We start from the raw sequence: 24,224 nt of genomic DNA on the forward strand, positions 1-24,224 counted from the left end.
CAGGTTGTTCTCCAGTCTGGGTGAACTTCACACCATCTCCCAGCGAGGATACGGCGCTAGTTACACCGTCCGACCTGGAAGTCGGTACCCAGTGACCCGCCGCAGTCCCTCCCCCTCCCCTTCTCCCTCTGACAGATCGATTGGGCTCGCCTCCTCCCCCGCCCCGGAGAGGCCCGATCTGAGTTCGGGTCGAGGTCTGACCATCCTGAAGTCGTCCAGCCTCAGCCTCCCTTCAGAACCGAAAGAGGTCCGCTTTGTGATGCGAAGCGCCAGTGCACGAACCAGATCCCGCTCTCCTTCTCCTTCACCCCACGCCTCCCCCTGCCCCTCCCCGGTCCTCAGCGGGCCCTTGTTGGCCCTGCGGCCCTGGAGGCAGCGGCCCCTCAGCCTTTGGAATAAATACGACGTGGGTGATTGGTTGGAGAGCATGGGCCTGGCCGAACACCGCCAGCGCTTCCAGGAGCACGAGATCGAGGGCTCGCACCTCCCCGCCCTCACCAAGGAGGACTACATAGAGCTGGGGGTCACCAGACTAGGGCACCGCATCAACATCGAGAGGGCCCTCCGACAGCTGCTGGAGGGCTCCACTTGACCCCCCACCCCTCAACACCCCCCCTTAGGTATCTGCGACAGCGTCAGCTCTTTGATCAACGCCAAACTCCAGGAAGCTCCGAGCTCCGTGTCCAGTCCGGCGCCCGCGGGGGTCGACCCCCAGAGTCCGGCTTCCGTTTAATCAGCTCTAAATTTGATCCAAATGAACAGAATTCTGATGCTCCAGTGTAACGTTAGCTGGAAGCAGAGCTCCGCCTCCACCTCGCCGCTGATCAGAGAGCTGATGCGCCCGCTCCTCTTCCTCCTCGGGCCGTTCTGCCTCCGCTGAGGACGATGAAGTTGGTGTTAGCGTTTTTCCAAATCTAACTAATTTTGTGTTCATTCGTTAGCGCGACCATTTAGACTTTATGAATAACCAGTAATAACAATAGCCGCGTGTTGATGAAGATTTTGAGTTTTTATGATTTGACAATGAGTTGAATTTCCAGGCCGTGTCGGCCATGTTTTGGAGTTCACGATGATTTGTCGATGAGCGTGACGTGACGTGCCGTGTGCTTCAGGGAGGGCGCCGCCGAGCTCCGCCTCTCCGGCCTCTCGCCTGCTTTTCGAGGGCTTACTGTACATGGTGCTACCTGTTTGAAGCCATCTGTACAGACCACCTTCCTGCCCCGCCCTGCATCTTCCTTATCTGACCCCCCCCCCAAACACTCCAAAAAAGATCCGTCTGTGACGACCGCAGGAAAACGCCATAAACGGAGTTTCCTCCCTGCCATATAGGGGACGTTCTCCCCGCCATAGGTGGAGTTTCCTCCAACCAGAGGGTGACACCAAGTCGCCGGTTACATTACGCTTCAGATTATCTGTCACTCGCTAACATGCCAGATTATAGATGATCAAAGGAACAATCCAGAAGTGAAGAAACCAAAGTGTTTAACCCTTTAGCTCCAGTGTTGACCCTCTTTGAATTTGCGTAACTCTTCAACCGTTGGACCAAGAGCCAACAGATTCTGAAGGCCGAGAAAACCCGTTTGGTGCCGACATGCAACACTTGACAGTAGTTAAGTGTTTACGAAACCAACGCAAAATCGCCATGGAGCTACGTTAATGCGGTCAAAGAGTTACCTTCGTTTAAAGAACGTATGTCATGTTAGCTCTGATGTTAAAGAGATTAAACAAAATAACCGTGACGACAGATGAAAAAGTTGCTTTATGAGCCATAAAATATCAGAAATATTAACGTTAGAAGTGAACAGCATTAAAAGTGTATTTTCTAAAGATGGTAAACATTTTAATATTTTTCAGGCTGTATAAAAGCTACACGAATCCTCTTTGATTCGTTGGTCCGTTTGACGTGAAATGTTTTAAAGTCGACGCACTTTATTAGTGAAATGAACCTTCAGTTCTAAGGTTTGACTCCCGAAAGACGATAAAACAAAAGTACGGAGCGGAGGGAAGGTCTGAGCAGCTGCTGAACGTTGAGGGAAATAGCAGACCTTTGTCAGCAGGGGGCAGTAGAGAGAACCTGGAAGAAATGCAAAGTTTCTATGTGTTTGTGTGAGCTGGAATGTGGAAGACGATGACATTCATCTTCATCTTTGACATCAGTTATTGTCTCACAAATCAGGAGTTATAATTAAACCTTTTACTTTCTGTGAAATGTTAAAGAGTAAAAATTTAAGATTTGGTAGAAGCTCAAACGAATACACTGTGTTGTTTAGGGGCGGAGTCACCGACTGTAGCATGAGCTGAACGACCAAACAGTTAGCCGTGTTGCATTTTTGAAAAAGATCATTAGATCAAGTAAGGGATCCACAGTAAAAGCTGAGCGGAAATGACGGGAGGTTCAGAAAGCCAGACTCTTTGCTAACAGCTCGATGTTTGCAGCTAGCATGCGTTCTTTTATAAGAAAGAACGTGCACGTCTCCTCAGATAACATCATCTATGGACCTTTAAAAACAAACATGCATCATCCAGTTAAACTTCACTTGTTCTGTTCCAAACGAAATGTTTCTACAAACAGGAAGCGTCTTTGTCCAGAATCCGTCACGACTACATTCTGCCTTCGCCATTTTGTAGAGCTGTCCAAATCTACAACTCCACGAGCGAGGGCCCGAGAAAACTCCCAGAAGTCTCAGCGAAAAACCAGAGTTCCTGAATGCTCACGAAAATGACAAGAGACCGACGTCTACGAAAGTACTGAGCATCGTGTCCGATTCGCTCGAAGCATTCAGAGCGTCCCATAGTCCTGCTGGACAGTATGAGTGAAGGATCTACGTAACGACAAGGACTTAACGCTAAAACATCCCACAACCAGCATGAAGAGAATTTATCATCCACCATCCAACCAACTGTCTATCCATTCATCCGTCCATTCATCATCCATCCATCCAACTGTTCGTCCATCCATTCATCGTCCATCCATCCAACTGTTCGTCCCATAAATCCTTTTTCGGGGTCGTAAAACTGCTGGAGGCTAATTCTTCATTCTTTTAAAAAAAAGTTGTGGTTTAAAAAAAAAATCAAACTTCTTTAAGTAAAATATATGAAGAGAAATGTTCTATAGAGTAGCTGATGATACCAAAGAGACTTGGTATATGATATCATGATATAGAAGGTTTCTAATGACCAAAAGCTGCTGCATCCACTTAGATCACAGGTTAGCATCCACTGACACCTGGTGGCCACGTGAAGTACTGCAGCCACTCACAGATCTTTTTATTAAATCAGGCAAAGCTGCAAATAAATTCCATCTTTTTATGTTTGTGTTGAATTGGGCTAATTCTGACATCATAGCATTAAAATAGGATTTAGCTACCAAAAACTACTGATAAGGACCCCCCTTAAACGGATCCGAACAGCTCTTTGAGGTTCTGCTGCCCCCTGATGGCCCAATCCTGGTTCTGTTTACAGCTATGAACCAAAACTGGATTTGGACTTTGGTTCTCTGTGTAAGTGTCCGGAGAGAAGCACTGCGGTTGACCCTGCGGTTCTTGATCGGGATCCGGTAGAACCGGACGGTGGTAACAGATTAGCGTCGCTGCTCGGACCTTCAGAGCCGTGAAGGCAAAACGCCTGCCGCTAAAGCGCAGTCCCTCCACCTGCCCGACCCCCAGTCATTCAGCCGTTCCCCTCCGAAACACAATCAACCTCTCAGTGCCTGTTTCCATGACAACGGGTCTCTCATCCGCTGCGGATCCTGAACTCCCTCCGCGTGTTTTCCTGAAACCCGCCCGTGACACCAGAACCCCTGCTGGAGCAGTGGAACCAGCACCACCGTCTGACGCACACAGAACCCACAGAACCACAGCTAGAACCCTTCATAAGGTGGAACTCACTCAGAACAGACGGAGAGCGCTGGAGAGCAGGCGGGTTCTGCTGAAGTCAGAACCCGCCTGCTCCCGAATCGGGTTTAGGAAAACGTCGTGTCCTGAAAGGAATGTGGTCCAGGTGGAGCGTTCTCTGACTTTTTCTAAACTTCTTCACCTGAAAGAAGAGAACCTTTGGACCGACACCAGGGGGCGCTGCTTCTTCCACCTGACGGGTTCCTCCTGAACCTGAGACGGAACGTCTCGGAGTCAGATCAGAACCAGAACAGCAGAACCGGACCCCCGACGGCGTCACAATCAATCACGTGAATGTGGGATCCTCAGTCCGGGCGTCTGAACTGCGCGTGAACACTTCTTCCTCATTATGATTGACAGCTACCTTCCTCCTCTTCCTCTTTAGCTTCCTCTTTTTACAGGATGTTTGTAGTTTTCTGGAGTGAATGTGTGTACTTGTAGTTTTTCTTTTCTAAATCCTGGAGAGCACACGATGACAACTGCTGAGCTCTGATTGTAACCTTTCTAATAAACACTCATTTATTACCCAGTGGTTCGGCCCGTTTATCTGTTCGTCAGAGACAACCAGGGAAGACGGTCCAGACCATTCAGAACCAGGAAGAAAAAACGGTCCAGACCCTTCAGAACCAGGAAGAAAAAACGGTCCAGACCCTTCAGAACCAGGAAGAAAAAACGGTCCAGACCATTCAGAACCAGGAAGAAAAAACGGTCCAGACCCTTCAGAACCAGGAAGAAAAAACGGTCCAGACCCAGGCTGACAGAGAAGCTGAAGAAACAGTTCTTCTGCTCAGAGAAGATTTAACTCTTAAATACAAATACACACTCACGTAAACACAAAAACATATACACACAGAACACATATGAACACAAACCCACGTATACAGAAACACACACTCACGTGAACACAAACACACAGTCAGATAGGGAGGACTAGAACTTGACCGCCAGGTTGAACCAGAGCTGCATTCTGATTGGCTCCTTGCTGCTCTCTGATTGGTCGGCTGCCAGCTTTATAATAAACCTGCAGCTCAGCGCCGTCACTCAAACTCACCAGGAGGGACGTCGCTCAGGCCCGGGCCTCCATCTGAACGGGTAAAGTTTGTCTTGTTGGTGGAACTCTGTTGAACAGTAACTGTTTTCCGGGAAAGAACCGGGGTCGCCTAAGGTCACCGGCTTGTTTGTGATTCAGAAACGGCCTTCAGGTCCCGACTGGATTTAAAAACCAGAATGTTCTGGGGAAAAATTTGGGTTCTTCTTTCGACTCGTCAACAGAACCTCAAGAAGGATTTAAGAATCCAGGTAGGTTCTGCTTCGGTTCCAGACAAAGATCTGAACCAAAACCACAAACCTGTGGGACAATGTGGGAGAACGTCTCTAAACTGGACCCAGAACCTGCTCCTTCACTCAGATCCTGCAGCCATCAAACTATTTAAACTGGGAGGCGGAGCCTCCGAGAACATCAGAGGTGTTTAACCTTGTGCCATCCTAGGCACTTTAGCGTTGGGAGTTGGGTCATCTAGACCCACTAGACAGTGCTCTGAACCTTTTTTCTTCAATGATTTGTGATCTTCACTGGTGTCCATGGATTACATGAAATCTTTCCACCTTTATCCACCTTTGTCATGGTAGGGAGAACACCTCAATGGAAGGGGGGGGGGGGTCATCTAGGATAGCACAAGGGTTAAGGCTTTCTGATTGGTCGGTTTTATCCGAGTTTCTTCCTCAAACTTTTGGTCCACAAATGTAAAAATGTTTTCTATGAAATGGATATAAATTTTAACTAAAGAGAAGAGAAAACCTTTGAGCTCCAACGACTGCTGAGGAAGATGATGCTGAGTTCTTCAGCGCCCCCTGTGGGTAAAGAGTTCATTTAGCCTCTGCATACTTTTGAGATGAAAAACCCATAAACCTGTACTTCCTGCAGAGATGATAAATCTTTAGAAGTACTCCAAACATGTTCTATTTAATCTTCTGGATCCGGAACCTTCTTAGGCCACAGAGTCGTTTACCGGCAGTCAGTATTTCCACCGACTGATCAAAGTTCCATTTTTTTGAGCTTTCGGTTCCCAGAAAATCTGATTTTTACGTCATTTTCACCTCCTACCTTCATCGAAGCCTCTGATTGGTCAGATTATAACTTGAATAACTTAAACTACAGAAGAACTCAGTCCAGTTCTGTTTTACAGTCAACGGGTCAGAACGGTGAATGACTTGACACACGTCAAGAGTTTTAGAGGGATGTGGAGGAGAGAATCCTGTAGTTTTTCAAAATAAAAGTTTCTACACCATCAGAAAATAAACCAAACAAATATGGAAGAACTTTTTTTCTGACTGAATTGTGATTGGCCGTCTCTGAAAGCAGCGTTGAGATTCAGAAAAAGGACTGATGTAAATGTCACACAAAAGCCCCGGGTATTTGTTGTTGCCCCAGCAACTGTTGGGGCAGCATGGAGGGGCAAAGGTGTTGGGGGGGAAGGGGGCTCTCTGTTTACTGTGGAGGTCAAAGTCCTGCCGCCTGACCTCCCCGTCACATGTTCAGCAGACGAGCGTTTCAGCACCGTGGAGAGCTCCTCAACCCGAAGCCAGCCAGCCGCCCAGCAGAGGACGGGGGGGGGGCTCATTCATTCTGAGTTTCTGACAGAAAGTTAAAGACGACCCTGAAGAGACGGAAGAGCAGCCAGATGATCTGTTCAGATGGAAGAATGCTCCGGTTCCTGACGGTTCCAGAGCAGCTTCCTCACACATGGAGACGTTTGTGGTTCGAGACCCGGCTGGGCGTCTGTCCTGGTTCCCGCAGCAGCTGAGCACAGCCAGATGAGGGGGGGGGGTCAATAAAACATCCAACAATAGCACATGGGGAGCAGGGGGGGGGCACCAGGACGGGAGGATCCTGCACAGGAGGTGGAGGAAGCTCCGCCCTCCTGTGGCTCGCTCTCAGATGAACGCTGACTCCGCAGAAGATGCACGGCGAGCAGAGTGGACCCAACGCCGTTTCATGGGCGTTGTTGTGATCGGAGATGAAGCTCAGATGCTCCAGAAAGTCTTGGACCTCGGTCCTCTGAAGATACTGTCTGGTTCCATTAGAACCATTTGGATCTGTTTGGGTTCTGCAGTAAGTCAGAGCCTTTAACAGGAAGAACGTCATTTATTTACGGAAAAAATGTAAAGTTTACTCAGAAAAGACACTGAAAAAACGTCTTTCACCCCCCCCCAGGGTGTTATCACTTCCTGTCAGGATGACCTCCATCCCCGACCTGATCCGGAAGAAGAGAGACGGAGGTCAGCTGACCGATGAAGACATCAGAGTCTTCATCGGGGCTGTCACAGGGAAGACCATTCAGGACTGTCAGACAGGTAGGGGGCGCTCCACTCACAGCACGCCAACGGCGAGCTGCAGTCACCATGACCAGACTCCCCTTTCAGGAGCCATGCTGATGGCCATCTGGCAGCGGGGGATGGTCACCGCCGAGACCACCACCTTCACAAGAGAGATGATGTCATCAGGGGAAGTGATGTCGTGGCCAGACGAGTGGAGGGGGTTGATGGTGGACAAACACTCTACAGGGGGGGTGGGGGACAAAGTCAGCCTGGTTCTGGCGCCAGCACTCGCCGCCTGCGGCTGCAAGGTGAACCGAGACTCCAACATGTCACCCTGCGTCACATGACCACCTTAACCCACCCACATGGCAGGTCCATGACATGAATCTAACTTTTGATCCAAACACTAGAAGCTTCAGAAGTACTATCGCTTCATGAAGCTTCAGAACCACAAACGCTTCACAAAGCTTCAGAACCACAAATTCTTCACGAAGCTTCAGAACCACAAACGCTTCACGAAGCTTCAGAACCACAAACACATCACGAAGCTTCAGAACCACAAACACTTCACGAAGCTTCAGAACCACAAACGCTTCACGAAGCTTCAGAACCACAAACGCTTCAAGAAGCTTCAGAACCACAAACGCTTCACGAAGCTTCAGAACCACAAACGCTTCAAGAAGCTTCAGAACCACAAACGCTTCAAGAAGCTTCAGAACCACAAACGCTTCACGAAGCTTCAGAACCACAAACGCTTCACGAAGCTTCAGAACCACAAACGCTTCACGAAGCTTCAGAACCACAAACGCTTCAAGAAGCTTCAGAACCACAAATGCTTCACGAAGCTTCAGAACCACAAACGCTTCATGAAGCTTCAGAACCATAAACGCTTCAAGAAGCTTCAGAACCACAAACACATCACGAAGCTTCAGAACCACAAATGCTTCACGAAGCTTCAGAACCACAAACGCTTCACGAAGCTTCAGAACCACAAACACATCAAGAAGCTTCAGAACCACAAATGCTTCACGAAGCTTCAGAACCACAAACGCTTCATGAAGCTTCAGAACCACAAACATTTCTTGTGGACATCCTGTCTTCTGTAGACCTCCAGACAGGATCTCCTCTGCACCTTTTTGTGTCCGTCAGGTGCCGATGATCAGTGGGCGGGGCCTAGCCCACACAGGAGGAACTTTGGACAAGCTGGAATCGATTCCAGGGTTCCAGATCCAGCAGTCGTCCGAACAGGTGCAAAACGGATTATGTGCTGGTTGTGAATCTGGACCTCTGGTGAAACTAAGGTCTGCTCCTGCCTGCAGATCAGGAACATCCTGGGCTCGGTGGGCTGCTGCATTGTGGGTCAGACAGAAAGGCTGGTTCCAGCAGATCGGGTCCTGTATGCTCTGCGGGACGCCACAAGCACTGTGGACAGCCTGCCTCTAATTACTGGTACTGAGCTGGAAGAACCGGTTCTGGTAGAAGGCCGGGTCTCCATCTGAACATGAGCTGTGTCCTCCTGCAGGATCCATCATCTCAAAGAAAGGGGCGGAGTCTCTGTCCGCTCTGGTTCTGGATGTGAAGTTTGGACGGGCCGCTCTCTACAAAGACCAGCAGGGAGCTCGGGAACTTGCTGACATGCTGGTCAGTAGAACCCAGCAGAACGCTGGTTCTCCAGAAGCTCTCAGCTGATGTTGATGCTTTCAGATGAGTGCGGGGAACGGGTTGGGCATCCGGACGGGGGCCGTCCTCAGCCGTATGGACGGCGTGATCGGCCGGCGTGTGGGAAACAGTCTTGAAGTGATGGAATGTCTGGAGACGCTGAAGGGGAACGGACCCGACGACCTGATGGAGCTGACCACCACGCTAGGTAATGTGACTCCACGGCGCCCCCTTGGCTACTCTTGATCTGATTTCAGAGGTCCAACAGATCCAAAACTAACAGGTTAATAGTTCCCTAATTTAAGGTTGTTACAGACAATAAATGAAGATTGAGGAGAAAACGTTTGTTTTAGTCAAGGTTAAAGATGAAAAGAAGGTTAGAGTTAAACCGTAAAACTGGACTTTTGTGAAGGGCGCCCTCTGCAGGCTCCACCGGTTATCACAGTGTCTTCCTGACCTTTCACTGAGCGAGGTCTGAGTTCCCGCTCTACTTCCTAAAGGTCTTTGAAGGAATATTCAGTTCCCTGTTATTTAAAACAGCTAATATCAAAACCTAAAAACTTTTTTCTGAAGGGGGTTTATGAACCTGCTGTGTTCTGAAGAGCAAAACTAATGAATTATAAAACATGTATCTACAAACCTTTTTCCAAACGACTCATGCATCACACGCGATGCATTGTGGTCTATAGTCCCCAACCTTTGCTTTTTCACAGAGACTTCTGGGAAATTTCCAGGACACTCGATTTTGGACTTGTAGATTCGGAAATCCCGACAAAATAGTGAAAGCCTGAAACGGTGCACGAAGAGGGGAAGAAAAGCTGCAGTTCCTCAAATGACCACTAGAGGCAGTTTGGGGGCGGGGTTATCTGCTGCTGACCCGCATCTATAAAAATAAAAGTTGGATGGAAAAAGCTTTTAAACTCAAGCTATTCAGACGTTCTTTAGGATATTTTATTCATAAATTCCTCAGCGATGAAAGCGTTAACCACTACTACTTCCTGTTTACCTTTGGACGGTCAAAGCTGCAGGAGAAAGCTTTAGACACGTCCCGAGCCGCTAAGGTCGTCTGCTTCTGCAGGCGGCCTGCTGCTGACCATGACGGGCGCAGCGTCCGACCTATCAGAGGGCAGAAGAAGACTCTCTGACGCGGTGATTGGTGGAGCAGCTCTCTCCAAGTTCCAGGCCATGATGGAGGCTCAGGGCGTGGCCAAAGAGACAGCTGAGGAGCTTTGCTCCGCCCACACTGATTACTTCAAAGTCTTCAGGAAATCGGAGCATCAGATGGAGCTGACGGCTGCAGCAGATGGTGAGAACTGTAGCTTTCAGAGTTCAGTCCAGTGTTTCTGTGGTATTCACGTGTCGTGAAGCTCCGCCTCCTTTCCTCTGCAGGCATCGTCTGCGACATCGACGGGATGGTCGTAGCTCAGGTTCTCCATAAATTAGGCGCAGGACGATCCATGGCTGGGGATCCTGTCAATCACAGCGTGGGGGCGGAGCTGCTGGTGTCACTGGATCAGAGAGTCCGGACAGGTGAGACGCCCACGATGGCGATGGCGAGGACAGCTGACTGACAGTGGGGCGTGTTTTCAGGCAGTCCCTGGCTTCGGCTCCACTACGAGGATCCGGCTCCGAGTCCGGATCAGATCCAGCAGCTGCAGAAAGCTTTGACTGTGGGAACCCGAACCCAGCAGAACCGCCCGTTGGTGGAGGAAGTCCTGTTGTCCTGACGACGCACGAGCAGAACCTCCCACTGGTTCCAGAAAACAAGTCCTTCAACAGAACAGGGCTGTCCAACCGGGTCGCTCAGGGGCCAAAATCCCAAACGAGAACGCGGGCCGAAGGATCAACCTTTGTTACACAAACTACAGCTAAGCGTTAAAAGCTTCACCTCATTGAAAACGTAAATATGAATAAATATTTAAATAAATACATATGGGATAAATGCACTTAAAGCCTAAATAATTGATGTTTTCTGTCACAATCCCACACATTCCAAACAGAAATCTGCTGCATAACCAAACCTGCAAACATGAAGGAAGTTTGTGTTTTTGTTGTGGCATCACTTTGTGTTTGCTGGGATGTCGAGTTGTGCAGATTGTCAGGATGGACTGCAGGTGATGCTCAGAGAGACGTTTGAGTGGCGTTTGCTCGTCTTCATCACTGAGAAGAGCTTCTCACACAGAAATGTAGACGGAGCATTTCTGCAGGAATGGACAGACTTCACTCTTCAGTCCTGCGGTGTGGATTTGATGTTTGGCGCCGTCTTAGCTTCTATTCTTTCTCTACGCCACATTTCTTCCACAAATGAGAAACGGGTTCAGCAGTGATGTCAGAAACATTTATTCTGCCTCCAATTCTCGGTTTTCAGAATCAACTTGTCCTCTTCGGTGTCATCATCATAGCCCAGGTCTAGTGTTCACCGGCAGCTGAAGCACTGCATTGTGGGATCTGTAGTGAAGATGTTTTCAGCGCTACATTTTTCAATAACTGAAAATGATCTCACGGGTCAGATGTGTCGACTTTGTCCTCTAGTGACATCATCATCATCATCATCATCATCGGTTTAAAGTTTGAAAAAAAAAGTGCAGGGGTGGCGCCAAGCGTCTGACTCCGCCTCCTGCCACAGACTTCATATAAAAAGGTTTCAGAAAGCCAAACAACCGCAGTGACACACAGCCAACAGTAGATGGCGCTAACACGAGCCGTGACACGGGAAAACGGGGCCTCACAATGCTAGCCGCCACATTTTCCACGCCAGAACAGCGGAGAACGTCGCCAAACCAGATAACTATGAGCTAAACCATCCTGATAGGACGGGGGAAGACGGCCTGAACCAATAAACGGGTGAGCTGACTGTCAAACAGAAGATCATTCCTACGCAGAAATGCTGGAGTCTCCAGCAGTTTATCGCTACGACTGATTTGATTGGATGTTAGCTTCAAGGGCGGAGCTTCATGTTTTTTCTATCTTTCAACGTTTTGGACAAAAAACAAAACAATGAGTTCAAGTTTCCATGATCACAAATAAAGCAAAGCAAATATCTAAATAAAATAAACGTCTGTTTAAAAAAAATAGCTAATAAAGTTTTCAGAACAGAAGCTCTAAAAGGAAAACATTTTCACACATTTATTTGTTCTTCCCTGAAAGACGAGAACATGGAGCTGAAGAAAAGCAGAACTTTGTGCTTTAAAACAAACTCAAGTCTTTTTTTGAGTCTTGGTTTCACCTTAAAGCAAAATGAAAAGAATCAAATCCAACGTTATTCAACTTTTCTCTGTTGGAGATGAAGACCGTGACTCAAACCTCCTTTATAAAAATACAAACGTGGAAACATCAGAACAGTCTGTTGGAGGAGGAAGACTCTGATCACCCTCAGATCTTCATCTCCACGGCTCCCGCTGCAGCAGACCCCTCCCCCTGAGTCCACTGTTGCCGTGGAGACGGTGAGCTCAGTGAACCACAGAGTTGAGCGGCTCGGCTCGGATGTTCCCCAAGTCCAGCGTGGAGTCGGTCTCTTCGTCGATCTCACCGATCACCGCTCTGATGAGGAAAAAAAGAATCGCCACGCCGTCAGAATGACCTTTAGAGCCCGCTGGGGGGCTAAAGTCCCACTCCCACCAGCTTCTGATCTATTTTCAGATGGTTCGCAGTGCAGAGTGAGCCCATCTTCATTTCCCATCATCCATGTGTTTACACTCTCTCCTGCTAGCTTACAGCCCCTCACCCCCCCATCTTAACATTAATGGAACAACAAAAACAGCAGCAACATCAGGTCCACCCGTCCAGTTCTGATCCAGATTCCAGCTCAGACCAGGAGAACAGACGTTCATGGATCTGTTGGTCTGCAGGTGGATGATCAGAAAGGGGCGGGGCAGGGAGACTGTGGCCCCGCCCAGAGTATTTTCTACGCTATAAATGTAATTTTTTCCCATCAGCATTTTTTTCGTCTGCTCCTGATTCACAACAATTTGATTAAAGAAAAACTCAGAAATTGATCTCAATGATCTGAATCTATGACCTCCATCATCAGAAAACCTCTACAAGAAGAAGAGCATTTTCATCAGAGCGGCTCTTTGCCCCTGGAGGGGGAGGATTCTGTCGACCTGTGGACTCGAACCCACGGGCTGAAGGTAGACGCTCTACTCTGCTGCTGAGCTGCTTTTACCTGCTGTTTTCAGATCAAATGTCCTTTCAACTGTCTTCAACTGTTTCCTGTTTCTCTGTGTTCTGATGGGAGGACCGGCGGTCTCAGACTCACACGTTGTCTCCTCTGACGATGTAGAGTCCCAGCACCACCTGCTCCACGCCCTGACTGGAGCTGAAGACGCGCTCGTGACTCTCATCCAGGATGAGGTTGATGGTCTGATCGAAGCCTTTCAGAGTTCCCTGAAGAGAATCAGAAATGAGAAAATGAGGCTGGGCTCCAACCGAAAAGAGCGGATCCAGCCGAGGACAGGAGGAGCATTTGAACTCACCACGATCATCCTGCCGTCTGAAGTGACGATGGCCACCGTACCTGAGCCAGCATCGGTCAAAGAAACTCATCCAGAACACATCATCACCTCACAGCTTCTAGGAAGCTCAAAAATCTCTACAGCAGCTTTTCCTCTGAGTTCAGAGCGAAGTGTCGGATCCAAAGTCCCCTGGACTCCAGATACCAGCAGAGAAAAAGTTTAAGAAAAAACTGAGCCCAGGTGACCGAAGCCCCGCCCCGACTTCTGGTTGGTGGAAAAGACAACATGCTGTACAGATTCAGCCTCAAAGAACAAAAACCTTCACAGCTGCTTTTCTGTTGCTGAGAATAAACTGCATCCACTGCTGCCTAATTGAAATCAGAAACACAATTTTTATTGGAGTTGATTAAACTGAGTCAGTGTGATGTTACTTTTTACTGTTTTTTTGTGGTTTGCTTTTCAGCAAAACAAACTTCTCTGCAGCTGATTTAAATACGAATTTAATTATGGGATGTAGGAGAAATTAGCACGAATCTGTAAGATAAGATTCAGTTTCACTGAAGACACGCGGGGAAACCAGCAGCATGTTTTCAAAAAGATGAACTCTGGGAAAATAAAAGCGGTTTAGAAGTAGAATTCCTGATATTCATCATGAAGTTCTCAGAATGTTTTGGTTCCTGTGAGGAGATCCTCCTCCAGAACTAAAGAGATTCATGCAAATCTCTTTAATCTCTAGGAATAATCTAAGGAAATATAAAAGAGCATTTCTCCTAATTATTTATTCTTTACTTCTACTGACAAACCCGGTTCTCCAATGATCGATGAATAATAATCAGGAAACGATAAGAAAAATAATCTGGTTTAAACTTTCTGCTGAAAATAACCCAAAAGGCTACAAATTCTTATTTTTGCACGATACCCGAACAAAAGCACAAAATAAACAGTGTTTGAAATCTAAAGATGAATTTAGTTAAGCCTACTAAATAGACATTTAAATTACACTCTTTATATTTAACAAAACACGAGTTTTCGTTAGCGCGCTAAGCTAGCAGTTAGCCCTCCATTCATTTAAACGGCGGTTAGCCTGTTAGCCGCTAGCAGCAGCGGAAGGATACGGTTGATGTAGCTCTCCAGCGCGGTGGACATGTTTGTCCGGAGCTCCTTTTTTATTTATCCAGCTGGCGGGAAGACTTGCGTTTGAAACAGGCTAAGAGAACCCGCAAAAACACCGCACAGGCTAACGGCGGCAGCTAACAACAGCCAGGCTCAGCTAATCTCACACAGATTCATAGAGCTGAGGCGTCAAAGCGCGCATGCGCATGTCCTCCTTCTTCTTCTGTGTTTTCTTTTGGCGGTTAGCAAACACCCTGCTGGCGCATTAGTGTCACCACCTGGGACGGAGTTTGGAGAAATTGTTTTTGAGCTGTTCTTTACTTTTAATTTCCATCCTCACACATTCACACATTATTAAAATCTGCTTTAAAAAGTGTTTGTTTAAAGAACTTAATTAAACAAATAATCATACAATTAAATGAAATGACAGCTCCAATCTGAACTTTTCAGGCTGTTTTTCTTAAAATTTATTTTTGTAACAAATACTTCACACATTCCAGCATCATCAGAACCAATCATTAGATGTGGTCATTATCCGGTTTCACGTTTCTCTTAACGGTTTAGGATCCAAAACTAATTCTAGCCTAGTTTTCAGTTTCTCCTTAAAGACCCACTCTGATGTGATGTTTTTAACATGTTCTTGTAGCATTTTTCTCGTAATGGAGAGCATATATAAAATTATTTAAGATAAAACTGCGTTTCTAAGTACTTCTTTATTAAAATCGTAAATCAGTAGCAAAAAAAATGCCATTTGAAAAAAACTCCCAGTTGTTACGCAGCAACAAAGATGGGCGGGGCCACAGCCTTCCTGCTCCGCCCCTTTCTGATCATCCACCAGATCCATGAACGTCGTCGTTCTCCTGGTCTGAACTGGAATCTGGATCAGACCTGGATGGATGGCAAGCTCTGATACTGCTTGCTGTACGGTTACACTAGTAAAGTTAAGTTGGGGTTGTGAGGGGCTGTAAGCTAGTGGGAGAGAGCGTAAACAAAGGGATGATGGGATATAAATGGAGACGTATCTCCATTTTAACATTCAGACCAGGCCGGTTGAAGAACCTCACCTGATCATCTGTTCTGCGTCCTGGACGACCTCGGATGATCAAGAGAGAAATTAAGATTTCCTGAAGAAGATTTTGACTCAGAGATTTTTACAAATGTAAAACTTTAGTTCAGTTTAATGTGAAACATTATATACATGACAGGAAACCCAAACAGACACGTTTGAATGCATGTGCTAATGTTAGACCACATGTGGAGTCACAGCCTCCCGTCTCACTTTATTGTTGCTCAGTATTAAAAAAACAGAAGGTGGGGTGGGAGGTGGGGGGTGAATGAAGGCTGACGGGACTGGGACAAACACCAGGAACCTCATGCTACCAAAGTATTAAATTTGTACAAAAATACTTTACAACATCCTTGTTCCTTTAAAGAAAACAAACATACAGTTTGGTTGGTGAAGCTACATGAAAACGACTCTGACCCACTATTTAAATGGCAGTGCTGTGCACGTGCGTGTGTGCGTGAGTGAGTGTGGGTGGGTGGATGTACTGCCGAGCTGGAGTGCAAATCCTTGCAATGTCACACACACGCACAATGACACACGCACGGTTAGAACATACGCACAAACACAGTGTGTATGGCTTTAGATCTCACTCATTGAGCCCTCTTAAGCCACGCCCCCTTTAGCCATGACCACTGAACACGCCCGTGGGTGGCATCATGTGACCTGTGTGCAAACAGCATCTGAACAGAACACAGCAACATTTGGGATGATTGGGTTCATGATCAGGGTTCTCTGTGACCTTTGACCCAGAGGTAACCCTGACAACCGTGTTCTGAACAGAACGGCAGCAGACCTCCCTCATCTGAATCCGGGTCAGTTTGTTGGTTTGACCCAGAACACCTTTTTAGGTGCATTGAATTCAGGTGTTTCCTGTTAGCGGAGAACTGGAGCTTCTACAGCCAACAACTGTGACGTATTTTAGGACCGTAGAACATTAGCAGACGTCTGCTCAACAAACCCAATCATGAATGGGTTCGTCCTGTGCTATGCTAGCCACGTTAGCTGAAGGCTAGCGCTGAGTTAATAAATACTGCATTGATGTGCATTAGGACGAAGAGCGTTCACAGCGGAAACACCGACTCCATGTAGGTCCTTTGCTGCCGTTCACAGCGGCTAGCGGCTAATCAAAGCTGAGTTAGCCAAACAGCGAAGCTGCTACATATTGAAGTGTTTCAACCATCAACTGTATCAGAGAACCGGACTGAGTGTGACGTCATCCATAGGAGATGGTTCCAACCAAATCAAGCCAATTCAGTCCCCATTTTCCTCGCGAAACGGACGCCACCGTGTTGGAGCCAGACACCGTCAGTAAGTGATTGGAGCGAGTCCATCTCAGTTTCTATGGTGACCACTATCACCAACCACTATCACCAATCCTTTTGTTGGAAGGCCCCATGAAAGAAAGCAGGCCACACGAAATCTGTCAATCAAACATTGGACGTGGGGGCCAGCAGGCTCCACCTACTTTAATTGAAGCATCTGATTGGTCAGTTCATAACTTGAATAACCTGAACTACAGAAAAAATATTTTAAAAATGAGGATCATCAAGAAGACGATAAAGGTATCAGATCCAGAACGGTTCTTCTGACCAATAGAATGACTGAGGAACAGCTGTTTATTTCGCTACAGACGTTTGTGGGATTTTGGCTTCTTGGAGCCAGCAGGTACTTCCTGTTTGGAACACCAGGGCGGACAAGTCACTCAGTCCAGTTCCCTTGTACAGTCAACGGTTTCAACATGCTGTAAGGTCCATGATAAGCAAACATCTGTCTGGATGTTCTGGTTGTGTTAACATTATGCTAGCCTCTCGTTTTGCTAACTGCTGATCGATGTCCTCCTTTGGCGTCGGGGATAACTGGTTCGGCGGTAAATGTAGCTCGGGTTAGCCTTGTGCTGTGTCTGTAGCCACAAGTCATGGCTATGTTAGGCCTGTGCTCAGCGGTCGCTAGCTACTCACTGACAACATGCTAGCAATGTGCTTAAACTCTAAAAGGTCCTCATTTAAGTCATTTTAGCCAATCAGAGCTGAGACTGGAGAGTTCAGTTTAAGCCGGCGGCTTGTGCTGACCGTACCGAGACTGATGGAAATGCTAAACCCCGCCCCCTGAACTCTGCTTTGCTTTCACACACAGCCGTCACAGGAGAGAACTAAGACAGGAGAACATCCTGCAGTTCCAGCAGCTGCTCATTTGGGGGTGCTATTGTCCAAAATGGGCTCTGATCAGGACGGAAAAGCAGGAAAAACGGCCCGTTTGAGAATGTCATTTCTCAAGAATCCTTCATCTCCTCTTTACACCTCCTTTACCCAGCATGCATTTCCAAACTTGTTCATGGTTCCTGCTTCCTCAGATTCACACGGCCGTTTGGTTCTCCTCCAAACAAATGGAGCTACAGCCCCTCCACAGAAAGTCTGTCTGCGTTCACACTGAAGTGAACCTGCAGGAGAACAGAGATTCTGCAGAGCTCTGGATCGGACCAGAACCAAAGCTGCTGGTGTGAAAGCCCCTGAAGTTCAGACTGAGGTGAGAGCAGGTGGAAGTCAAACCTACAGCAGATGTTTGGACGTCTGTGTTCAAACTCACACGGATGCTCATGGTCACATTTCCTGTCGTGTCGTTGGATGGTCCTAGTGGTCATGAAGTGGAGGATCGGGGATGGACTGGTTGTGAACTGGAACAGCTTTTTTTTTTTTTTTACATCTTTTTATGTGGCGTTGCCACGGAAACAAACAGAACTGACAAACAGTCAATCAAAACACACCTATTGAGTAACATTAATAGATCACTGTTACTTGGGCGGGGAAGGTGGGGGTGGGGGCATGCTTGTCCTCTTTTTTGGGAGCTGATTGGTTCTCCTTAACACAGAAACTGACAAATCACTGACTTGTCAGGAAATTCACCCTTTTTCCTGATTGGTTCCAGCCAACCAGCTGAAATGAGTCCTGACAGCCTATTGGTTGAGGAAGGAGAGAAGGTAACGCCAAGATGGAAGAGTCTTAGTGGGTGGGGTTTAACTGGCCTTGTGTGTAATGCACACATGTAACATACACTCCCCCCCCACCCACACACGCACACACACACACACACACACACACACACACATACACAGTGTGGCCAGTCTGACAGGTGTAAACAGTAGAAAAGACTTATTGTTCTGCTCAGTTTTTTTTTCATGGGTTCTCCTCATTTATGGCACAAACCTGACCTTTGACCTCTCAGGGTTCATGCCCACATGTTTACAGGGATGCTCCAATCAGAACCAGCTGCTCCACAGACTTCATCCAAACGGCCTTTTCACTGCGCTCTCTGTAAATCTATCCTGGCTGCTTTGGCGCTCAGGGAGGATTTTTGCCGCTCTTCTCTTTTCTGGACCCAAATAAACTTTTCATAATAATAAAACATAAATGATTTACTGCCTTTCAACCCTTTCTGCCCTTCTGAGCTTTGAAACGACAAAAGCCACGTTGCATAGGATCATCTGATAAACTCAGACGATTCAAAACACAAGAGGCTGGATTTTGGTTCAACACATCAGGATCAGTGGATCAGAACCAGGCCCCATGACCCAGCTCTTTTGATCCTCATCCGAACCTTCCCCAGCCTTCTGCTCTTGGTCTATCGTCCTCTGAGCTCCCGGCAGCAGGTGAAGCTCTTCAGCCCACTCTCTGACCTTTGACCCTGATTGGAGCATCCTCCGTCTCCTTGGCAACCTTTGTGTAAATGAACAGTTTCTAGGTTCTGGACTCCGGGTCCTTCAGTGGTTGTGGTTCTGGTTCTTGGCCTGACGCCGTTACAAACATGGACTTTGTTGGCTTACGTCTTAATCAACGTCATGACTCGCTGCACGACAGCCTTAGACTGGACCACCGGACCAGAACCGGGACCAGACGGTTGTGCTTTTAGGCTGCGTCAAAACCTTATCTGGGGGGTGGGGGTGGAGTGTAGCACCTTTGAAGGTCCACTTTGACCCAGAGTCCACAGATCTAACCCTTCTAGTTGATGTTCTCCAGTCCAGTCCAATCTGGTTCTAACAGCGTTAAGCAGCTCTGTCTGCTATAAGGAATTATTGGTAACTGACCCCACCCCAAGCCCCGCCCCTAACCCATCTCCTGGTTGGTTCCACTTGATCGGACCACCATCTTCTCCATGATCAGTACAAAGCTCTGAGGGTCCGACCGTGTCGCAGGCCGGCTGAGGGGAGGGGCTGCAGCGGTTGGCGCCATTGTTGTGATTGGTCAGAGTGGAGGGGGAGGAGGAGGAGGGGTTTCGGCTGATGACCAGTTCAAGGCGATTCGGAGATTCTGCGATGAGAGGAACGACGAGGCAGCAGTCAAAGTCCCGCGTCCGCACGTGGTTGATCTGAAAGAGTCACAGGCGACAATCAGCCCGCAAAAACGGACAAACGGATTTTGTTCCTGAAAAGGTTATGAGAAGTTTCAGGACCGGCGTCAGGAAGCGTACCTGTAATATTCGGTCGTACGCACAGAGACCGCCTTTCTCCGCGGGGCCTCCAGGTCGGATGTTGTTGACATAAACGCCGCGGTCGAGCAGACCGTCGGAGACGCTAAAACCAAAGTCCTCCAGGTCCGAGCCTTTCTCTAAAACGAGCTGCAAACACAGAACATGGGTTTGAATCCTCAGCTTCCGCCTGTCAGCAGGAAACAAACGCAGATCACCTTATGGAGTTCCACAGGGTTCTGGTTGAGGATGTCGTTGACTTCCTGCCTCATTTTCCTCATGGCGAAGGCTCTGCGTTGAGGGTCGGAGGGTAGGGTGTTGGACCGGGGAGTCACCTGGAAAAGTGAGGCAGAAATCACCGGGGGAGGTGCTGAACCAGTAAGTTCCTGTTTTTACTGAAAAGACTCTGGGGTTTGGGTTGGACAGAACCAGAGAGGGTCTTTGGGGGCTCCTCATGTTTTTGAGGAACACGTCTCAGCCGAGTCACGTCTGGGCTTCAGTGTTTGGGTTTCCATCATACCTGTGGTTTCAAATTGCTGCGTTCCTGGAAGCTCGCCTGGCGCCCCAGGGTGCTGCGCAGAGGGGTGGGGTCATGGTTCAGGCTGAGGGTGGAGCCGGACATGATGGTCGCCTGAGGACAATAAGACAAATACGTCAACCACACGAGGAGTAAGAACGGGAAACCCTCTACCCCGGTGTCAGTGTTCTGGAGGTTCTGAGGACCCGTGTCAGTGTTCTGGAGGTTCTGAGGACCCGTGTCAGTGTTCTGGAGGTTTTGAGGACCCGTGTCAGTGTTCTGGAGGTTCTGAGGACCCGTGTCAGTGTTCTGGAGGTTCTGTTGATGGTTCTGAGGACCCGTGCCAGCGTTCTGGAGGTTCTGAGGACCCGTGTCAGTGTTCTGGAGGTTCTGAGGACCCGTGTCAGTGTTCTGGAGGTTCTGAGGACCCGTGTCAGTGTTCTGGAGGTTCTGAGGACCCGTGTCAGTGTTCTGGAGGTTCTGAGGACCCGTGTCAGTGTTCTGGAGGTTCTGTTGATGGTTCTGAGGACCCGTGCCAGCGTTCTGGAGGTTCTGAGGACCCGTGTCAGTGTTCTGGAGGTTCTGAGGACCCGTGTCAGTGTTCTGGCTGTTCTGAAGTCCAGGTGTTGGAGGCGTTCTCAGTGCCCGTGTGGGGTCTCTGGATGTGTCCTCGGGTTTGTCTCAACGCAGACGTCCAGTGCTTTCGTCCATCTTGTTCCTGTCCTGGCTGGTTCTGGTCCTGCCACTGGTTTCTTCCGGTGAGATGCCCCCCCCGGCACTTCTTCCAATGATTTTCCGTGTTGTCAGCCTTTGCAGCCCCCCTGAAGTTCTCAGATAAACGGTCTGCTGATGGATCTCTGCTGGAATCGCTCCAAGATGTTTTATTCTGAGTCAACCAGGAAGGATGTAGAGAGTCGACCATGGGTCTGAAAAGGATTGAATGATGCCAATGACAGAAAAGGATTTAGGGTTTCCTCTGTGGATAACGGTGGTCTTCAGTCCAGGTTCTCAAACCCGGTTCCCTACTGAAACACCTGGTTCAGTTCCTCATCAGGTTCTGCAGGAGGTCGCTGTCCGTCAGCATCTTTGATTATACAGCCTGTCAAAAGTTCGTGTTTTACTTTTCCGTGTCATCTCTTGTCACCGAACAAACGTTTCAGGATCAAGGACCGGTCAGACGCATGCATGAGCCACAGGTCAACCAACAACCAATCAGGCCTTGCACAAGCTGTCCCAGCATGCCTTGCTCAAACTGCCATGCCTGATGCAACACGACTGCCACATGATTGGTCCAAAGCTGGGCGGGGTCACGGAGACGTCACAGAGATGTCACCAATGGTCTGCAGCCCGCTATGAGAGTGCGGTTAGATTCGCATTCAAACCCAGCTAACAGGACCGCGCTGACGGTCCAATTACAGAGGAGGGCGGGGTTAGTACGGGACAGGGGAGTACCAGAGCCAGGAGGCGGGTCTCCTCTCCAGACTCCTGGAAAAGAAGGAGTCATTTCTCTCTTTGGCAACAGGACTAAACAGGAGGAACTGTGAAACAACAACAGCAGAACCCGGAACCAGGGACCGGTTCTGAAATATCGGATCTGTTTTTATGTTTGAACAAAAGGATCTTCTGAAGAGAATTATAGCAAAAAACAAGAACATGAAAGAAACAGATCCAAGTGTCAGGATGGAAGATTAAGCTGCTGTTGGATGGAGATTTACTGTTATTTATGAAAACAACCATCATCCATCCATCCATCATCCATCCTCCATCATCCATCCATCGATCGATCCATCCATCCATCCTTCATCCATCCATCATCCATCATCCATCTTCCATCAATCATCCATCCATCCATCATCCATCCATCCATCATCCATCCATCCATCATCCATCTTCCATCAATCATCCATCCATCCATCATCCATCATCCATCCATCATCCATCCATCCATCCATCATCCATCCTTCATCCATCCATCATCCATCATCTATCCATCCATCATCCATCCTTCATCCATCATCCATCCATCCATCCACCCCTCCATCATCCATCCATCCATCCTTCATCCATCCATCATCCATCAATCATCCATCCATCCATCATCCATCATCCATCCTTCATCCATCCATCCATCATCCATCCATCCATCATCCATCCTTCATCCATCCATCATCCATCCATCATCCATCCATCCATCCATCATCCATCCTCCATCATTCATCCATCCATCATCCATCCTCCATCATTCATCCATCCATCCATCCATCATCCATCCATCCATCCATTATCCATCCATCCATCATCCATCCATCCATCCATCCATCCATCCATCCATCCATCATCCATCCTTCATCCATCCATCATCCATCATCCATCCTTCATCCATCCATCATCCATCATCTATCCATCCATCATCCATCCTTCATCCATCATCCATCCATCCATCCACCCCTCCATCATCCATCAATCATCCATCCATCCATCATCCATCATCCATCCTTCATCCATCCATCCATCATCCATCCATCCATCATCCATCCTTCATCCATCCATCATCCATCCATCCATCATCCATCCATCCATCCATCATCCATCCTCCATCATTCATCCATCCATCATCCATCCTCCATCATTAATCCATCCATCCATCAATCATCCATCCATCATCCATCCATCCATCATCCATCCATCCATCATCCATCATCCATCCTTCATCCATCCATCCATCCATCCATCATCCATCCATCCATCCATCCATCCATCCTTCATCCATCCATCATCCATCCTCCATCATCCATCCATCCTTCATCCATCCATCATCCATCCATCATCCATCCTTCATCCATCCTTCATCCATCCATCATCCATCCTTCATCCATCCTTCATCCATCCATCATCCATCCATCATCCTTCATCCATCCTTCATCCATTCATCCTACATCCATCCATCCATCTATCATCCATTCATCCATCCACTTTAGCTCAGGATGGGTTTCTTTTATTCTGCGTGTCTTTAACTCATATTCACGCATATATTTATATCTTTTTTCTTTTTTTGGTTAAATCTTCTTTCTAGATTCTCATCATCTCAAAGACGCTAAAAACAGAGGACTATAAATCGTCGTCGTTTTACGGCTTACCTCCAGCTCTCTAAGGATGCCGCTCTGACCGCATGTTTCCAAATCCTCCAGGGCCTGAGACCAGAAGTTCTCCTCCTGGTCCGGTTCTGTCCCGTCATGTCCCACACTGAACCTGTGGGGGGAGCCACAGAGATCAGCCAATCAGAGCCAAGTCTGAGGGAGCCACACAGGAGGAGGGCTGCTCATGCTGGTGAGAAACTGGCAGGTGGGGGCACAGATGACACACAATCAGGTCAAAGGTCATCGGGTGAGTGGTGATGGAGGACTGTGTGAGGGGTCAAAGGTCAGAGAGGTACCTGCTGTCTGAGATTAGACCAGTGTGCAGATTAGAGGCGCTGCAGGAGAGACGCATACGTTACTGCTGCTGTTTTAGCGCTACATACAGAATGCTAAGAGGGCGGGGCTTCCACGACTTAGACTTCTCACCTGTCTTTTCTGCTTTGAACTGCATGACACTTACCCCCCCAGCAGTGGGCGGTCCCAGTCCTCATCGGTCAGCCCCAGATCTGACAGCGGATTGGCTCTTTGGCGAGTGGAGGACGGCTGGCTGTTGTTGGCCTTCAGGTGGCGCCAGTCGTGGAAGCTGTACTGAAACGGCGGCACTGCTCA

At 48.2% G+C, this 24,224-nt stretch overlaps 4 protein-coding genes across 18 annotated transcripts in view; 2 read left to right on the forward strand and 2 right to left on the reverse strand.

Moving 5' to 3' along the window:
• LOC101172375 (SH3 and multiple ankyrin repeat domains protein 3-like) overlaps positions 1-4,423 on the forward strand; it is a 41,583-nt gene extending 37,160 nt beyond the window's left edge. For all 6 annotated transcript variants that reach the window (XM_023952328.1, XM_023952329.1, XM_023952334.1 and 3 more), the window contains one exon: positions 4-4,423. In XM_023952328.1, coding sequence (XP_023808096.1) covers positions 4-592 — 589 coding nt within the window. In that variant the 3' untranslated portion in view covers positions 593-4,423. The remainder of the gene's footprint in view (positions 1-3) is intronic.
• A 421-nt stretch (positions 4,424-4,844) lies between these two features.
• tymp (thymidine phosphorylase) lies at positions 4,845-10,816 on the forward strand. Of its 3 annotated transcripts, none has more exons than XM_004083251.4 (10): positions 4,845-4,985; positions 7,108-7,247; positions 7,317-7,519; positions 8,361-8,459; positions 8,531-8,660; positions 8,734-8,852; positions 8,916-9,078; positions 9,949-10,176; positions 10,260-10,400; positions 10,461-10,816. In XM_004083251.4, exons 2-10 carry the CDS (start codon positions 7,130-7,132, stop codon positions 10,595-10,597), a joined length of 1,338 nt encoding a protein of 445 aa, XP_004083299.1. In that variant the 5' UTR covers positions 4,845-4,985; positions 7,108-7,129; the 3' UTR covers positions 10,598-10,816. The 3 variants fall into 3 exon arrangements, with proteins under 3 accessions (XP_004083299.1, XP_020569695.1, XP_023808407.1); XM_020714036.1 differs by lacking the exon at positions 4,845-4,985 and adding an exon at positions 5,083-5,192; XM_023952639.1 differs by lacking the exon at positions 4,845-4,985 and adding an exon at positions 6,983-7,005.
• A 1,156-nt stretch (positions 10,817-11,972) lies between these two features.
• On the reverse strand, positions 11,973-14,672 carry lsm8 (LSM8 homolog, U6 small nuclear RNA associated). The gene is made up of 4 exons (XM_004083252.3): positions 14,440-14,672; positions 13,346-13,386; positions 13,129-13,256; positions 11,973-12,410 (listed from the first exon to the last, which is right to left on the reverse strand). Exons 1-4 carry the CDS (start codon positions 14,468-14,470, stop codon positions 12,320-12,322), a joined length of 291 nt encoding a protein of 96 aa, XP_004083300.1. The 5' UTR covers positions 14,471-14,672; the 3' UTR covers positions 11,973-12,319.
• Positions 14,673-18,172: 3,500 nt separating this feature from the next.
• grip1 (glutamate receptor interacting protein 1) overlaps positions 18,173-24,224 on the reverse strand; it is a 47,530-nt gene continuing 41,478 nt past the window's right edge. For 5 of the 8 annotated variants that reach the window (XM_023952634.1, XM_023952635.1, XM_023952630.1 and 2 more), the window contains 8 exons: positions 24,076-24,217; positions 23,912-23,950; positions 23,616-23,727; positions 21,931-21,963; positions 20,482-20,592; positions 20,180-20,296; positions 19,965-20,111; positions 18,173-19,862 (listed from right to left, as the gene is read on the reverse strand). In XM_023952634.1, coding sequence (XP_023808402.1) covers positions 19,557-19,862; positions 19,965-20,111; positions 20,180-20,296; positions 20,482-20,592; positions 21,931-21,963; positions 23,616-23,727; positions 23,912-23,950; positions 24,076-24,217 — 1,007 coding nt within the window. In that variant the 3' untranslated portion in view covers positions 18,173-19,556. The remainder of the gene's footprint in view (positions 19,863-19,964; positions 20,112-20,179; positions 20,297-20,481; positions 20,593-21,930; positions 21,964-23,615; positions 23,728-23,911; positions 23,951-24,075; positions 24,218-24,224) is intronic. The other 3 variants (XM_023952631.1, XM_023952637.1, XM_023952632.1) reach the window with 2 other exon arrangements.

Source organism: Oryzias latipes, chromosome 23, assembly GCF_002234675.1.
Source record: "Oryzias latipes chromosome 23, ASM223467v1".
NCBI lineage: Eukaryota > Metazoa > Chordata > Actinopteri > Beloniformes > Adrianichthyidae > Oryzias > Oryzias latipes.

What these genes read in the sequence shown, in the direction of transcription:
- tymp (XM_004083251.4), top strand. Translation starts at nt 7,130, where the DNA reads ATGACCTCCATCCCCGACCTGATCCGGAAGAAGAGAGACGGAGGTCAG. An exon ending in GCTGACGGCTGCAGCAGATG is followed by an intron (nt 10,177 to 10,259) that starts GTGAGAACTGTA and finishes TTTCCTCTGCAG; the next exon opens with GCATCGTCTGCGACATCGAC. An exon ending in GGATCAGAGAGTCCGGACAG is followed by an intron (nt 10,401 to 10,460) that starts GTGAGACGCCCA and finishes GCGTGTTTTCAG; the next exon opens with GCAGTCCCTGGCTTCGGCTC.
- lsm8 (XM_004083252.3), bottom strand. Translation starts at nt 14,470, where the DNA reads ATGTCCACCGCGCTGGAGAGCTACATCAACC. An exon ending in GCTGGAGAGCTACATCAACC is followed by an intron (nt 13,387 to 14,439) that starts GTATCCTTCCGC and finishes ATGCTGGCTCAG; the next exon opens with GTACGGTGGCCATCGTCACT. An exon ending in ATCGTCAGAGGAGACAACGT is followed by an intron (nt 12,411 to 13,128) that starts GTGAGTCTGAGA and finishes TTTCCTCATCAG; the next exon opens with AGCGGTGATCGGTGAGATCG.